This window comes from Pseudorasbora parva, chromosome 1, assembly GCF_024679245.1.
Source record: "Pseudorasbora parva isolate DD20220531a chromosome 1, ASM2467924v1, whole genome shotgun sequence".
Classification (NCBI taxonomy): Eukaryota; Metazoa; Chordata; class Actinopteri; order Cypriniformes; family Gobionidae; genus Pseudorasbora; species Pseudorasbora parva.
The window spans coordinates 16352205-16370547 of NC_090172.1; the positions used below are offsets into that span (position 1 = coordinate 16352205).

Here is an 18343-nt window from a genome sequence, read left to right on the forward strand (position 1 = left end):
ATGATCCACAAGTGCGAAATGTGTAAAACTTGCAATGCATCCCCTGGTCTTAAGATTTTGTTCAGGAGTGTATATGATATATATCATATACACCTAGGATGGCTTGATGGTGAGTGTCTCATGAGGTAATTATAATTTTTGGGTGAACTATCCCTTTAACTGCTAGCGTAGAGATGCACAGTAAAAACAGTACACAAATCTATGCATCAGTCGGATTTGCTTAAACTCTGACCTAATAATAATAATAATAATACAAATAAAACACTACTGTGATTGTTTCCCCAATAACAGAGTTGAAGAATTGAGCAATTTAGTCCCATTGATCGGCCAGGCCCAGAGTAGAGAAGGAAGGAAACGCATATGCATAACACTTACATTTTTTAATAGAATTCATTTATAACAAATGGAACTTGTGTCAGCAAAGTACAGAAGGACGGCTTCTCGTACAGATGTGTCTTTTCACCAATGTCATCTAAGTATGAAAATAAAAAGCACTCCATTCATTCAGAGAGAAAAAAAAAAAATCAAATCAAAAAACATTTTACATTTACAACTAATTAGAGGTAATTTTATGATTCTTTTTTTAACAAGCCATTTTTTCTTTACAACTGAATTGAATTAATTTCAGTCTATGCATCCAGATGTGAGAGTAACAGGGAGCTTAGAAACACCACGTGCACGTTTGCGTTGGTGACGCTTCAGTCTTTCAACCGGCTGAACGGGGGAAGAAGTGACACTTTGAAATCACCTGCTAAAGATGCTCTTTTCGCAACCGATTAGCTTTTCTTAATCTTGTTTTTTCTCTTCTTTTTCTCTTATTACTTGGGTAGTCTCTTTTCTGTGTTATTTACATACACACCAAGTGAAGTTTGAAGGAGATTCGTACATTTGGGTTCAAGTAAAATCCGTAATGGGTGCGGAATCAGTAGGGCAGTGCATAGAGATAAAGAGATACAAAGTGCAATTCTTCCTACTCGCCCCCACTGCAGTTGAACTCATGCATATTCAAATAAGATCCAGAAAAGTGAAAGAAAAGCCGATATGGAGCAGATTGCACATTGAAGCGCTGAACACTAGGTGGCGCTGACAGGTACATGAGACTATGCAACAGCTGCTTGTTGCTCGACGTTGTGACCCAAGTGAGACGATGAAAACATTTGAAATAAACATCAAAATAAGCAAAAACATTGATTTCGGACTGACAATAAAACACTTTATCTATTCGAAACAAGACAGGGGGGAAAAAGCATCTGGAATGCACATCCACAAAGCCAGTGAGGTTCAAGGTTCAAATAATAATAGTCTTGTCTTAAAAATCGCATGTTAAAATACTTATTATCTTATCACCTAGAGCTTGGCAGGATTTTCAGAATAACTTGTTTTTTCGAACAAGAGGTTTTGAGGTTCATTTTCCACTGCCTAAAATTTGAACACACAAAAAGCGGGCATTTGATGCTAAATCTTAGCCTTTAAAAAGACAAAGTCATTAATTTTTCCCAAGAAACTGCTCATGCCATTTGGGAACTCAAAAGTTTATAATGAGTAATACAAAAGAAATGAATTAACAGTATCGGGCCTGACGGTTATCGAACGCTTTTCTTTCTTTTTCGTACCCTTGTCTTTTGTTCTTTTCTTTTTTTTCTTCTTTTTTTTCTCTGAGCCAAATTAAGGCCACAGAAAATTAAACAGTAATGATGGAATTACGTATTTGCATATATAATTTCATAATATAAATCCGTACACGAAATCAATCGATAAATACTCGTACATGAACTACTGAAACTATACACGTCGTTAAATGAATATCGTAAAAAAGAACAGGCATAAATATAAGGCACTCTAAATGCAAAAGAATGAACACGTGGACGTCTTGTGGCCTAACAGATGCACGACGATGACCTTTGATCCATGAGGTCGTGAATATGACGACATTCACCCCGCCCTCGTTAAACGAACGAGAATCGAACCCTCTGGCTGTAAAACAGATTTATTGCACAAGAAAAGATGCGTTAAACGTAGTCTGTGTCCGTTCGTCCATCCGTCTGATGTGCATTCCAGCGGAAAACGTCCCTCCAACGGAATTACAGAAACCCACCATCATTTCCATATATTATTATATTCATATAGCTATATCTCCTCACATATTATTCATGTTTTGTGAATATACATTTCAACGTTATATAAATAAAGACATCATCTATTTTAATATCTCTCTCTGGAAGAACTGAGATATCTTCTAACCTTTATACTCTGCCCACCCCATGATTCAGCGTGTGTGTGTGTGTGTGTCTGTGTGTGTGTTCACAAAACAAAATGCCACAAACCACCAGCAAAACAATGAAATAAAGAAGGGCACAGAGGTGCAAACATCAGGACATCCGAAAAATAAAAATAAAAGAAACATTGTTAAAAAACCAATACGGTCAGTTTTAACTGATTTCTGTCATAAAAAATAAAATAAAAATAATTATAATAATTATGAAGCACGGTCATGGAACTTAAAACAAAAGCTGTGTTATGTGTCATTTCTCCAGACATCTAATCTAACGATCAGTGCGTCGTAGTTATTACTTTCAGCTCTGTCCGTTTGTTTAGTTTTCTTTTATGATGATGATGATGATGATGATGATGGCGGCGTTGGTGATGAAGTCTCCTCTCTTCATCAGTGACGTATCTCCTCGTATTGGTTGTGGAACAAAACCAACTCTCTTCACAACGTGTATCGAGCTCCCCGTCTCACAGCGTCTCTGCGTTCGTTGACTCCACAATGTTCCTTTATGATTTGTGTTCATGAATCCTCGAAGCAACGATTATTTCTGCTCGATGCCTCAGCAGTCTAGATTCACCTGTCTGAAATTATTATTATTATTACTATTAATTTATTCATTATTCACTTTTTGAAATCATGTCGGGGTGATTTTTCTTGGTCCACCTGGATATTTGTCTTTTATTGTCATTTAAGTATTTCTAGGTTTACGTTGCACATCCAACATGTAATCGAAGAGTTTAAGTTCTTTTCACAAGCAGGTATTTATGGCTCAGAAGAATTAAATGACCGCTGGATGTCCGATGGTCGATCCGTCTCCCTGACAGCGTGACGAAGATCTTATGTTGCATAGTGGTCGAAGCTCCCGAGATACTCCAACCCGGCTCTGTAACAAAACTGGTACTGATCCTGAGAGACAGAGAGAAGCGGGTGAAATCTGTGTCACGTCAAACACTCTTTATTTTTAATGAAGATTTATTAAGAATCTTTAATGTATGTTGGACAAAATTCTGAAAAATAACAGGGTTGATGGCAACAGCTGTGGAAGCTTTACACTTTCACAAAATGCTTACGTGAAACTTTTGACAATTTAGTTCTGATATTTTTACATGTAAAAACTTTTTAATTGTTAACCATTTACTATACAAAATCATGGTGACAGGGCTAACATTTGAAAATAATCCCTTACTGACAACCAAAACATGCATGTGACCCTGGACCACAAACCCAGTTGTATTTGTGACTATATATATATATATATATATATATATATATATATATATATATATATATATATATATATATATATATATATATATGGCAAAAATAATAGGATATTAAGTAAAAAACATGTTCCATGAAGATATTTTGAAAATGTCCTACCATAAAAAATGTATATTAGTAATAATATGCATTGCTAATGGTGTTATTTGGACAACTTTAAAGGTGGTTGTATTATTATTTAGATTTTTTTTGCACCCTCAGATTCCAGATTTTCCGATAGTTGGATCTCGGGCCAAATATATTGTAACAAACCATACATAAATGGAAAGCTTATTTATTCAGCTTTCAGATGATGTATGAATCTCAATAAAATAAAAAAAAAAGTTTTGTGGTCAAATTTGTGAAAAAATGCACTTAATTGTATTGAATGTGCAGTTGTCATGTACTGTACATTTTATAATAATAATAATATAATAATAAAAATCAGTACAATTACAATAGGGTTTCAGCACTTCGTGCTTGAACCACTAATAATAATAATAATAATAATACTAATACTAATAATAATAATAATAATAATAATAATAATATTTGCAGTCATTATTCAATAAAGCACATGGTGCATGGTCCAAAAGGATTGTACCTAGTCTCTTAATGAGTCATGGGTGTGTTTTGGGTGTAAAGTGCAATAAACGAATCAGAGTGTCATCTCCCATTCCCTTTTTAAAGCCAGTTGCACTTTCACCATGGCGGATTTGCCATTCACATGGTGGAATTTGCGAGCGGAAAAACTAAACGCTTCTCTAGAGAGGACTCCTTTTATTTTTAATATTTAAAAATGTTTGTGTGCTGCTGCGCGTGCGTCCCTGTGTGTGATAAGCAGAGTGTACGCGCGTTGTGCACCTGCCTATAGGCGCATATTACTAACGTGCAGTGTAAACAGTGCAGCACTTCCAGAACGCTGGCTTATCATTGGCCGACGCTGTTCACGTGAGCTCCGTCACACATGCGTAGAAGTAGTTCTGCCGCAGAACTAGAAAGCGGTGCACTGTTTACACTACGTCAACAGTGTAAGAGTCTGGCACAGGCTAGAAGAAGTTGTTTTATATAACAAATACATTTTTGCCACACAAAAAAGCATTCTCGTCCCATCATGTTGAACCACTGGAGTCACATGGACTATTTAATAACGTCTTTACTACTTTTCTGGGCCTTGAAAGTGTTAATTAAATTGCTGTCTATGAAAAGGTCAGAGAGCTCTCAGATTTAATCAAAAATATGTTAATTTGTGTTCCAAAGATGAATGAAGGTCTTACGGGTTTGGAACGACATGAGGGTGAGTAATTAATGTCAACATTTTTTATTTTTGGGTGAAGTAACCCTTTAAGTATATTCAGTAACAGTTCCATGTACATAGGGTTGATGTGTAACCTGAAGACGCAATTTAGCCCACCGATAAGGCTTAAACTTAGTCCGGGACTAAAATGCATGTTTGAGCTGTTTTAACTGAAAGCAAATTGCACTGACAGATCTCAAATTAAGTCAGTACCATTGTTTTGTCTAAAGATACACACCAGTAATGTTTTTTTTTTCTTTTCTTGTTTTAATGCATGTTTATAAATGTTACTTAAATGTCCTAATCCTGGCTTCATCTAAGCACTGTCTGTGAAGCCAGGCATAGGTCGTTTTAATAATGCACTGTTAAATACAATCTAATATTATATACAGACAGACGAAATACTAGATTATATGGTCATATATTTTGTTGTTATATATGAATGTTAGGAAAACCGAAAACTCCTCCGAAAGAGTTTATGTGAAAGTTCGCTATACTTCATATACAATTTACTAGGAAGTGTATTTGACAAAAAAACAATAAATAATACAATGACATTATTATTATTAATTCATAATGAGAAACTAAGCAGGATTCAAACAGAAAGAAACTATGACTCGTTTGAAATGCAATCTTTTGGTAAAGCACATCAGTGATGTAATGTGACATCTTCTGAGTAGGTTTTATGGATTTCTCTGTGAATTCACGGATGCATGGCTCCTCTCATCTCCATAGCAACACATCAGCTCAGCGGTCTGCCACGTGAAGGCTTGCGCGCGCAGCTCTAATACCGCCGCTTTTGTGACGCGCATTTTGCTGGCGCTCCGAGGTGAAAAGGAGGGATTGTGTTGTGCCGAGCGTGATATTCGAGCCTCATCACTTCGCTGTCGCATTGAACGTGAAAAATAATTTTACCCCATTGACGCTGGAAAAGGCCATTGTGGGGGTTAGCTGTGAAATTGCTTATCTGAACCAATTTGCATGGCTAACCTGAAGGGTTTGTCATTATAAATGAGAATGAGCGTTTGCAGGCCGTACAAAGCTACGTTCTTTCCCTCATCAGTGTCACAAACTCAATACACACGTGTCTCTTTATCCAACTAAAATCATAGAGGACATCTGAAAGATGAATCACTAAACTGACTGGAATGTTATTAGCTATTTTAATTGGATATGATGCTGAATGCTTAAGAAAGTATTTTTGATTCAGTCTTTAACTGAACTTAGTTGTAAGTATTGAATGGTTTGGAATATAGATATATGGTTGGTTCTCATCATTTGCAGAAGTGAAAGCATTAAGAGTTTAAAAAGTTAAAGAAGTTTAAGTTTACTGTAAAGCAAATGTTCTATTTGATAAATAATATATATTTTACTAAATAATTAAGTTGTGATATCACAAAAATTGAGCTGCTAAAAGGTAAATTGTAGCATGCCCATGGTTCAATTTCAAAATGGTTTCCTCATGATTTGAGTGTTTAGGTTTTCGAATTAGGTAATCAAAAGCGTGCCAACTGTCCTGGGAGACTGAGAGTTAACAAGCTTATATTTTAAGTCAAAATGTGAATGTGTGACGTACTTCGGTCTGGACCATCGCCGGCCGCTGTGTTCTTAACATCTTGACCGTCTGGAAGATGTCCACCACGCCTTCATACCGCATCCGCTCCAGAACGATACTGAGTGTGATGAAGACTCCTGTCCGCCCCACGCCAGCACTGCCGAGACATTCAACAAACCAATCAAAACACAGAATATGATTCATAATCTGAATAGTTAACAGATGTTTCACATGATCTTCTGATGATGCCACAAGAGTTATCCATTGGATGTTTGATATTTCAAACCTTGTAACATGGAAACAAATTTGACTGAATCTAATCGGATTTGAAGTGTCTATTTTTTATTCATTTTAGTTAAGGCAAAAGCATTGTTTTTCATGTCTTGTGGTCTATTTTGTTGTGGTCTATTATAACATGTCGGCTTTCAAACTAGTGGAAAGAAAACATCCAAGATACACATTTAGGGTCAGATTTACTAAACAAAGGGCAAATTAGCGTGAGAGCGCAATCCCATAAAAGAGCCGATGGAAGTGGAAAGCTGGATCGTTTCCATAATGACCAACGCAATTAACCAAGAACAGTGCAAATTAGCATCAGGACCAAGAACATTCGGCTTTTTTTGGCAGTAAATAAAGTAAGTAGTAAGTTAGTAAATTGATGAGTGCAAACCTAAATTAGCTTGCATGATTTATTTAAATACTCTTTTCCCAAGTTTGCATCTGAAAGGAAAACTCCTACAAATGCATATGCATTAAGCTGCAAAAACAACCCTGTCTATGCATTTTCAGTACAAATGTCTTTAGTAAATCCTGACAGTAGTTTTTTTAACACCAAAAGAGGGTTGGCGCTGGTGCAAAATGTTAGTAAATCTTGCCCTTAGTTGTTTATTTTATTACATTTTATCTGTATGTATTTTTTCTAGATTTCAATTTCAATGAGTTTCTTTAAAGGTGGTGAGTTTCCTTTCGAGGGAACTTCAACGCTGCGTCATCGAGTTGATGCTACCGTGTCATCAAGACCACAAAAGAGCCCTAAATCACCAGATTTATCTTTTTAGAAGCTACATATCTTTTTTTGTGTAATTGTTCTTCAAAATTGTACATCCTGATAAGAGTGCTAAGAGTACTGAGAATGGCAAGCGAGAAATTTAGGAGGTGTGTGCCTCTGTGCCTCACTTTCTTACAGGTGATGACTCACAGCATCTCTGTGTTGTTTGTTTGGGAGTGGAGCACACTTAGTCAGTTCTCGAGGGGGCTGACTGAGTTTATTGTGCATAGCATACATTGAAGCACACCAATAAAGAGTTCTTCATTTCCATCTACACGTCAAAGAGCATGTGTGCGTCTCTGGATCCATTTTGACTCCAGAACATTTGCGTTCTGAATTATACCAACGGCTGGCTGTTAGTCACCCAGTCAGAGGAATTAACCATTTGTTCCACTCACTTGAGGTGTTTGGACCAGAGATTGAACCTTCACCACAATATGCAATATCAGGTTAGGACAGGGTATTTCTGTCCACCAATACCAGAATCTGCTGGGTCTTATTGTTGTAGCCGTGTTAAGCTTGTACCCTTTATCTGTGGGAAGGCTCTAGTTTCTAACTCAGGGTCCTGCCCCCCTCATGGGCTGGAGTACAGTCTGGAATGACCACCTACTTTATATAGTAGAGTCTGAAATGACCACCCATACCATAAGGGTTACAATGCCATGTTTGAAGTTCCCTTGAAAGAGAACGTTTGTAGTTAACCGTGTAACCCGGTTCCCTGAAAAGGGAACGCGATGCTGCCATACTTCAAGCATGTCTGCATGGCTTCTTCAGACAAAAATAAATTGTGGATTCCATGAGGTAGCTGCGTTTTTATTGTCTTGATGTCTTGGTACACTTCGTAAAACAGACATCCGTTAGCCAAAAGAATTGGTGTGATTTCCTGCAGTCAGTTTTTACAGTTGTATACAGTTATCTAATTCACAAAAAGCTTAATTGCTCTTGAATGAAAGCATGATAATATACTGTAGCACAGCCACAGTATGACAAAAAAACCTGATGCTGCGTTAATTGTGTTAAAAAAAATTTACGCATTAAACTGAAGATTTTTTTTTTTTTTAAATTTAGCTAATTTTGCTATCCCTATACATTAGACTTATATACTATAAAATTTTAAATATTGAAAACTAGGTATATGTTTTTAGATAATATTTGGCCGAACACATGTAACAGTTGTCAGAACAAAACACAAGATTTTTGTGTACTGATGTAAAATGGCAATCTGCTCGGCTCTGGTTTTCTCACACAGACTTGTGTCTTTCTTACCTACAGTGGACCGATATGGGTCCATCCTGACCAAACTGCTCTTTCGTTTTATGCACTTGGCCGATGAAGTCGATGAAGCCTTCCCCTGACTTTGGCACGCCTTGTTCTGGCCAGTCTGTGAACTGGAACTGCCTGACGGTCCGTGACTGTCCGTCCTGAAAGAAGAGAGAGACACAAACCAACATAAAGGACCTGCAGCTGCTCCCTGACGCCTTACACCAATCCATTACATTCACATTTATGTGCGGCAGACGCTGCGCTTGTCAAACACTGACGATAACATGACCCATGCTGAATGACGGCTGAAAAGCCTAATAAACAATAATAAAAAAACAAACCAAACCTGAAAACACCCATTTAAAAAAAAAAGGGATTTAAAGTAAAATTTGAAGATTTTAATGTTTTTTGTTTTGTTTTTGTTTTTTTAAATACATTGAAGCATTTAAATTATCAAGCTGTTTTATTTATTTTCATAGTATGGTACACCAAGAACAACATGGTATTACCACAATACAATTTAAAAGCATAGTATCCCCAGTTTTCAGTGTTTTTCTGTTAACAGGATATGAAGCTTCAGCCACCCACAGCTCAGACTTGTGTCGCTTCACCTGAGCATGCGAATGAGTGATTCCAGACACTAATTCCTCTGATGTGGGCGGCTGAACAGGCTCCTGATGAGAAGCTCAGAGAGTTTGCCTTTCTTTAGTGATTTTGTATATCCAAGATAAGCAACGCAAAAGACAGAGACAGATATAAAATGGCACGAAGGTGCGGAGTGAGGGTGTTTATCAGAATAAACACTGTGAGGGAATTAGCCTCCTGAACACAGATGCTCTCAGACTGAACATGCACTATAACACAAATCAGAGTAGGGTCCAAGGGTCTGCGTCTTACCCTGGCGTCCGTCACTTTGAACTCTCTCAGGATGTACTGGGGCATGTTGTATTCGGCCATTGGATCCACAACAAAGTACTGATACCTGGCTGAACGCTCTGCTGGCCAGTACTGATGGCACTTTTCCTGATGGACAGACAGAATACAACAGTCTGTAAGCCTAGAGCATTGGTACAAATAATAGCACTGACAGGAGCAATCACTGAGTAAAAACAAATGAGCCTAAATCTTTTTGAAAGAAAATCCCACTGTTGTTTTCTCAATGGTTCCCCAATCCCGAGGATCACGGCATCTCTAAACAGATGAAATTTGGAGAATATTTTTGACAGACAGCTCCGAAGGCTTTTTAAATCTATTTAATGGTATTTTGATGTTTATACAAAATTTAAGTTGGAACAATTTTGAATTGTGATTGTAGTCTGTAGAGTTGCAGAGATAGAAGAGGTACATATTTTCTGAAGTATCTTTGTCTCTTTTCCAGAAAAATATGTAAATATCCTTAACAAAAGGATCCATTTGAGGAGCTCTTTTCCAAAACACTATAAATCCATTTTAATAGGTTTCATGAAAATGTCATTTTTGTACCTACACCCATACATTTAGTTAATATTCGATTCATCCTGTGAAAATGGTCTATTGGCTCAGTCTGAACATGTTAAACATTGATTGTTAAATGAAACAACAACATAGTTGATTATAAATTCAAAGATTTTTTGTTTTGTTTAATTTCAAAACACTACAAATACTCAAAATTAGCAGGGGGCTCACAACAAGATAAGAGGATTTAGGCTAAAAACAGGCTCGGCACTTATAGCGGTTTGGAAAGAAACTGCATCTTACAGTGCATTTAAACAAGGAAATATAGCTATTTGGAACCAAAGATTGATGGAGCAGAGAATAGGTTCAGTACACAACAAAATGGCATGAGAAACTCTTTTTTTATTTATTTTTTTGCATTTATCGCGTTTTGGAAAAGATCTCTTCATTTACTTCTAGTCTTTAGAGTTGCTGAGATTGAAAACATGCATAATTTTTTTTTCATCTCCATTTTTGCTTTTTGTATCCAGGAATTTTATATATTTTCATTTTAATATTTTTTTTACAGAGAATTTTTCAATCAAGTCTATTTGTTTTCGCCCATTTCCAAATTGTCCAGCTGCAAGCACAAACCTTAAGTCCAGTTGCAAGGACAACATTTAGTCGGATTTTGATACAGATTTAGATGTTTAGACAAACACTCACTCTGCCCATCTCTCTGAGTTTGGTCAGCATCACTACGATGGTGGAGTTGTGTTCCCAAAGCATCCTCCAGAAGTCTTCTGTGGTTTCGGCTAAAGGACCCTGCGTTGCGATGTAAGCCTTCTGTTGCCTGAAGATACAGTGAGAGAGGTAACACATTTACCATTACATTCGCATTCACACACACAGACAGAAAAATCTAGGCTTTTCTGCTCACCTGTATCCATCAATAAAGCTGGCGTTGATGTAATCGGAGCCCTCAACTCCTCTGATTGGCTGAAGACAAACGCGTGTGGACTCGTAGGGCATGATGTTAACCAGTCGATTTTTGAATTTGTTGCAGGGCAGATTGGCACTGATGAACCGTGAGGTGTGAGCTTTTGTGTTAGCTAACCGCTGCAAGAAACAAATTGCAAACAGCATCAGAATAGAAAACTAGCAACATTTTGTCTAGATATTTGGGCAGTTTGAAGATTAATTTGAGATTCAAACTGAATGCTTTCAGATGTACTACTATGGTAGGGGGCTGCTTTGCATAGATTGATAGACAGACAGACAGACAGACAGACAGACAGACAGACAGACAGACAGACAGACAGACAGACAAAGATTGAATGATAGAAGAACAGACGTATAGATGGATAGACAGACCAGTGCACGAACACAGTGTTCAGTGTCAATGTTTTTAACGGTTTTGAACTTGGTCATGAAAACAAGAGAGCGAAAGCTAATGTGGCTCAGTGAAAAAAAGCGAACCAAGTAATGTTTAGCGCTAGTGTGAGAACGGGACAGGGATCTCTGGGTTCCTGAAGGAGAAACCACAGGCCCCACACTGTCTCTGCGGCTGGTGGAGAGAGAGCTGGAGAGCCGGCGTGCGGTGGCCTGAGACGGTCCAGACTCCAGCAGCCAAGCCTCACCAGCGAGGTCAATTCCAGGGCTGGGGCTTTGCTCGCTGAGCGATCATGATGTGGCATGACATTCGATCACCTTCTTACTCTGAGTAAATAGATTTCTGTTTGACAAACTGCAGGCCGTGTAAAATGTGGTGGGGTTGAATAACAGAGGAGAGACAAGCAGTTTCCTGTGGCAAAGCTGGCGGTTCCGCTGCAGTCATTCCAGGAAGGAGGAGCCAGATTTTGTGGTCGGATGTCTGTAAATTTGTGACATGATCGCACCCCTTGTGTTCAGATGTGAGTTTGATCTAGAGTAATCAGATGACACTAGACAGAAAAACTAAACAAGATACTGCACTATTTTATCAACCTCTCTTTGCTAGTAGTTATGTGAAGGGCAACCCTTTTGAACCATTTCATCCAAACTTCTATGAATTAGAAGTTAAAAGACAAGACAGATGAAATGATAGACAGACAGAGCAAGATGGATCGATAGACAGACAGGCAGACAGATAGAGATGGATAGAAAGACTGACATGGAACAATATATATATATATATATATATATATATATATATATATATATATATATATATATATATATATATATATATATATATATATATATATATATTGTTCCATGTCAGTTCAGTCAGTTCAGTATATATAATGATAAATAGGGCTTTAGAATGGATGGACAGATGGGTGGATGGTAATGAGAATGTTTGAATGAATTAGAATGTAATTTTTTTGTCATGATGGTGACAAAGAGTCATTAACAACTCCCGCTAACATCCATCTTACCTTAAACTCTAGCTCCATTCCGGTAACATTCTCTCCAGACTCGATCTGCGTGAGCTTCTGGATGTAGGCGTATAAGTTGCGGGCAGGAACCTCAGTAGTCCCGCAAGTAACGGCCTCCTGGAGCGCGTCGTGAATGAAGACGTACTGATCTTCAGTCTGGACCATGTAGTTCCTCTGTGCGCGCATGAGCGTCACGTGGCCGTAGATGTCCACCGTCTTCTCATGTTTAATTCGCTCCAGCATGGCGTCGATGACAATGAAGCAGCCAGTCCGACCCACTCCGGCACTGTCAGCCGAAACAGATGAGAAACAAGAGGACAAAGGGTTTGTGTGTTGTGTATTTTCTGTTAAGGTACTTTGATTGGTTTCGCTGATGTTGACTATGTTTACTTCCACCGACAAAATGCAATTATATTGAGATTTTGGCAAAAAAACTGAATTTAATCTCAATTAACAGGCATGTAAACAACTATTTAACTAGTGCACGTGCTTGTGACTAAAGAAGGCATCCTATTTTTTTTGTTCATATCGACGGCATTGCACAACATGAATATAAATGCAGTATATTGATGAACAAAAACATGGAAATGGAGACATTTTAGGTGCTTCACCGAAAAAATCCAATAGATCCATAAAAATGTGTTTTGCATTTGACACAAGTAGATTAAAACAGCTGCCAGTAATACACAGACTGTTTGTTCATCATTTGTGTTGTGCATTGGTGTTATGTGGGAAAATGGTGGTAACAATAACCACAATTCTTAGCAAATAATCAGAGTAATACACAATTGCATGTAAATCGGATTTAAGAGGTTTGCTCGTGTCATGCCAACATCTTACAAGGTCTTTACACTGATTATTGGAAATAATCAGATTATCGGTGGGGTGCACATGGAAACATCAGTCAGTGGGTGCTGTGTCAAAGTTGCACTATATTTCTGTCATAAACGCAAAACATTTGCTGCAGTCAAACAGTATTTAATAGCGGAGATTCTCCTGAGTGGATGAAGAGTTCTTGACTCGGCTTGATTGCCGTACACCTGTGCTCGCTATCAGAGGGAAAAAAAGCCCTCCATTTAGCCTCTCACCCTCTCTAACCTCCATCTACAGACTCTAAAAGCCTCCATCTACTCCGCTCTTTCCATCACTTTCAAGAGGCCAACACTTTGCTAACTTCCTGAAGCACTGCAGCTGACGTCAACCAGCGACACCTGAGATCAGAGCCCTTCATTAAATGACTACATGCTCTCATATTAGATCTGAGTACAGTGAGATGTATTAAGTAATGGCACACTTTAGCTGGAATAACACACACAGAACTTTCATTAGTGCATACATAAAGTTTCCAAAACCCATTGAGCTCTTGACATGAAGACCATTCACAAAGACCATTCAGTATTCTTATTATTTCAGCTCTTTGTGCCTCACAATTCTTCACCCTAAAACCACATACCAGTATACAGGAACTGATTTAAAGAGGAACAATTATGCCATTTTACGAAGTTTTGTTTTTGGGGGCCTACAAGAATAAGTTTTAATGCTTGAATGCTTTACACAGTTGCACATCCTCTCTTCCAGTCTGTCAGTAATGCTCTTTTCAGTTCCAGTCTCTATAGCACTATTCTGATTAGTTTTACAAGGGAAGATGGAGTAATGTAATTTTACCACAGAAGAAATCTCAGTAAAATACCAGAAGTGGAAGGGGTAACTTGACTTAGCAAGTGTGCTCAACCTTTTTCATTTTTATCTGAATGTTTTGCAGAAAACACTTGAGGTTTGCCACAAACTTATCCCACCGCCTAGAATGCAACTAAATGCTTCTTCAATGGCCTCCATATTTGAAAAATTACAAAACAAAAAATAACTTTTTGAGCAGAAACTAAGGAAATATTAATGTACATATTTAGAGCTATGCGATTAGCTTTACTTGAAGTAATTTTTACAGACCTTTTTACAAAAGTTAAAAGTCACCATAATCTTTACTGATATTGTCCGTGATAATTACTGAGATACATACTGACACATTCGAACGGAACTAAACTCACTGAGAAGCTCTGGTTATAATTAATTTACCCCACATCTCCAAATAAAACGAATCCTGTCCGAACAGGGCTTTTGAAACCCTTCCTTCTGAAAAGCACAACGTGCATTGATTGGTCAGCTATGTGTTGAGAGGTGGAGCAATGTTTTATTCACATGGGTGGCTGGGCAGGGGCAAGCAACCAGTCTGGAACGGCACAGAAATCGCCATTATTTCAACATAAAAATTTGTTTGACTATAATGTACTGGACTGTTTTTAGTGCCTACAACACAAGTGAATACAGTTAATTTGCACTAAATTTTAATTGAAATAGTAGTGAATTAGATCATGGAATACTGAATGAATTTAAAAAATGTTGTGTTATTCCTCACCTCCAGCCATATTAATAACACATTATAGCACACGTTCAACTTGCTCAGTCAGTTTGGCTCTGGTTCACGAAAACCCAAAAGCTTGTTATCCATTGTTGCAACTTCATGGATGAGACAGGCAGACAACTACACAGCCTAAATGAGCTTAATCTTCATTGAATGTTATAATCAATTTACTTTTAAGAGTTTTTCTGACTGTTTCTAAAACTTACAACTGAAAAAGTATATATATATATATGTGTGTGTGTGTGTGGTTGACCGATTATGTCACAAAGGCTGATATATTGGTCGATCTTTAGTACGTTTTTCTCTTTGGCCTGTGTGTCGGAAGCGCAACTTTTATTTTGATTGCACAGAGAACATCAGTGCCTGTACATACAGTACTCCCATTATCCATATTCATTAATTTACGGTCTCTGTTTAACAGTTGCCCATTTGACGGTACAGACGACAGAACTTCCGTCTCTTTTGTATAAGAGACGCCCGTCTGCATACAACGGAGGAAATCCTGCTGCTGTTTTGAATGTTTTGAACATTTTATGATCCCTTCATGAGTTTTTTGTGGGTAAAAGTAATGCCATATCGCATACAATTATCGCGTTTAATCCAGCACACAGCATTGTTTTGAATGTTCGGTAAGCAAGCTCCTACGTCATGCAAGCCGACCAATTAGGTTGTGAGTTTCTCCCTATGCCTTTGGTTCGGTAACTTTAAGTTTGCTGTTAAAAATGCCGGTATGAACGCTAAGCAGACCAAGACTACGTTTTGTTTTTGTTTTTTGGTCCAGACCAAACGAACCAAATTAATCGAGCTACTAATGTGAACTAAGATATCGGCATTAGCCATAAAAAAATGAACAAACAAAAAAAAGCAATATTGGTCGACTACTACTACTAATGCAACTAAACCAGACCTCGCCTCTTTATTTTGTGTATGAACTGGGGGGAATAATTTAACTGAGGGATATTGTGATGTGTTCATTCCTGGAAAGAAAACTCGAGACTACACTGGAGGTGATTCAGGGAGTACAGAAACAGTGTTTACTAATATAGAGAATAACTCATTTTGTGCTTTGCAACTTTGCAGCCCTTTTTCTCATTACACAGCATCATTACACACTAAAGTAAGTTGAACGTATAAAGCATAGTAGCATAATAGACCTCTTAAAAAAACAAAAACAAAAAAACGAAGAAAGAAAGACACTGATTTAAATAAACCTACCCTGAAATATCCACTGATTTTAGCAAGTCTTCATTTTCTTTATGCAAAAAAAAAAAAAAAAAAAAAAAAATCTGTGGTGAAATATGATGAGGGTGTGTTCTTGACAGGTTTCATGAGATTCACTCAAACGTACTTTAGGAATCACTGCTGTGTCAGATTTCCCCCCCTCACAAACCCTGTCTGTCTCTCGGCCACTGACCTCTGTGACATTCAATCATGCGATTGGATGGACTTTCTCTTTTGTTGCAATAACGGTCAGCTGGCTGTGTGTCTGCGGCGACCCGGGGGTTGCAGGTGACAGCGGTAAACGCCCTCCTTACAGCTGACAATGCCCGCAGCACACACGTGTGGCTTATCAGCATCGATTCAGAAATTTCGCAAAAGCATTAAGTGCATATAAGCGTATGCAATCTGAATTTTCATTCTGTGCTGGGCGAGTCGTTTAACAGCGTTAAATGCCTCCGGTGCGGTTAATTACCCACAAGTGCTTTTGTTTTGTCTGACAAACAGCACATATAATCTCCTGCCCACACGTTAGCACATCACATGCAAAGCTTAAAACTTTCTCTGCTCTTCCCGAAGGATGCGTCAACTTTCTGACACCAGCCACGAAATGAAAGAATGAGGTTTTTTAATGGTCAGACGAGAGCTCGCGGAGGGGGACGGTGTTTTGAGCAGGATTAAAGTCTCGCTGTCGAGCCGTTATCTGATCTGAGCCGAAAGGAATTCAAAGTCTCCGTCCCAATGAATGATATTAATTCCCGTATTCAGCACGCAAGCCAGCCAGAGAAAAGAGGGGAAATAAGGATTTTTTTCAATTTCAAGCGCTCCGCTGGGAGCTCTAATTAACTGCCGTATGTGTTATTTTTAAGGGTTTACTAATCCTTGTTTTCTATCTGGCAGTTTTCCGATGGAAGCTCGTGGCTTGTCTTTTTTGCATGCCTCTCGCTGCCTGATGTTTTTGTGCCGCTTTCGCTTAGAGGGGAATTTAACAGATGGTTTCATATCTGAGTTTTCCATAAATGCAAGAGTGCCTCATGTTCTGCCATGCACCAAAATCATGTTTCTTTGTACAGAGACACACCGACTTTAAATCTTGAGACCATACTATTTTCAGTTTTTAACTTAATCAGATATTAGTGCATTAATATGGGTTCTGCTGATCAATGAAAAACAGTCGACACATCTTTACACCACCTATGAGTCTTTTGTAAGCTACGGTTTGCTTGCGTTATTCAATGTCTTACATAAAATTCCTTTTTAAGCGTTTTGCAGACAAAGGGTGTCTAAAAAAAATTATCTGGATTTGGAAACAGTAAAAAAAAGAAGAAAAGTTTATTTGATAAAAAATGTGGTAAAAAGAGATAAATATATACGTTTTCTATGTGAATGTATTTACATTTTTATCATCCTCACTCCAGGAATCAGTGTCAAATGATCCTTCAGAAATAATTCTAATATGCTTCTAAATTTTACAAATTACTACATTTGTAAAATATTGTTCAAATAATAATTCATGCTTTTAATTATTGTAAAAAAGAAAAGAAAAAAGTATTTGTTGCTCAATATTTTTTGGTGGAAAATGTGATGCATTATTTTCAGGATTCTTTGAAGAATATTGAAACGAACATAAAAAAAAAAAAAAAAAAAAAAAATATATATATATATATATATATATATATATATATATATATATATATATATATATAAATCAAATTAAATATTTTATTTATATATATATATTAAAAAATTGTACTGTCACTTCTGATTATTTTAATGCATTCTTGCTGAATAAAAGCATTATTTTCTTATTTAATATGGTTTACTAAATATGGTTTACTGCATGTAACAAACAAATATGTACATATTACAATAACAACAATATATAATGGATATTACGCTCATTGTTGGAGTATCATGATCATTTTCATTTTTAATAATAATAAATAAATAAAATATGTAATACAAATATTTATAATAAAATGTAAAATCAATGAAAGATCTCTTCAGACCTGCAATGCACCACCATTGGTCCAGCGTCTGGCGGGTTGCAAGATTTGACCCTGCGCAGGAAGGCCAGGAACGGTGTGGGATGTTCCGGCACGCCGTGATCCGGCCACGCCGTGAACTGGAACTGCCGCACCTCGCGCTTCTCGCTGGATCCGTTCTGAATTCAAGAGTAAA

At 37.5% G+C, this 18343-nt stretch overlaps 1 protein-coding gene across 28 annotated transcripts in view; it reads right to left on the bottom strand.

Annotated features, from left to right (window-relative positions):
* Window positions 1-361: 361 nt before the first annotated feature.
* LOC137055698 (receptor-type tyrosine-protein phosphatase delta) overlaps window positions 362-18343 on the bottom strand; it is a 633917-nt gene continuing 615935 nt past the window's right edge. For all 28 annotated transcript variants that reach the window (XM_067430762.1, XM_067430433.1, XM_067430164.1 and 25 more), the window contains 8 exons: window positions 18172-18326; window positions 12526-12811; window positions 11046-11224; window positions 10832-10958; window positions 9590-9715; window positions 8696-8850; window positions 6403-6538; window positions 362-3175 (listed from right to left, as the gene is read on the bottom strand). In XM_067430762.1, the coding sequence (XP_067286863.1) occupies window positions 3107-3175; window positions 6403-6538; window positions 8696-8850; window positions 9590-9715; window positions 10832-10958; window positions 11046-11224; window positions 12526-12811; window positions 18172-18326 (1233 nt within the window). In that variant the 3' untranslated portion in view covers window positions 362-3106. The remainder of the gene's footprint in view (window positions 3176-6402; window positions 6539-8695; window positions 8851-9589; window positions 9716-10831; window positions 10959-11045; window positions 11225-12525; window positions 12812-18171; window positions 18327-18343) is intronic.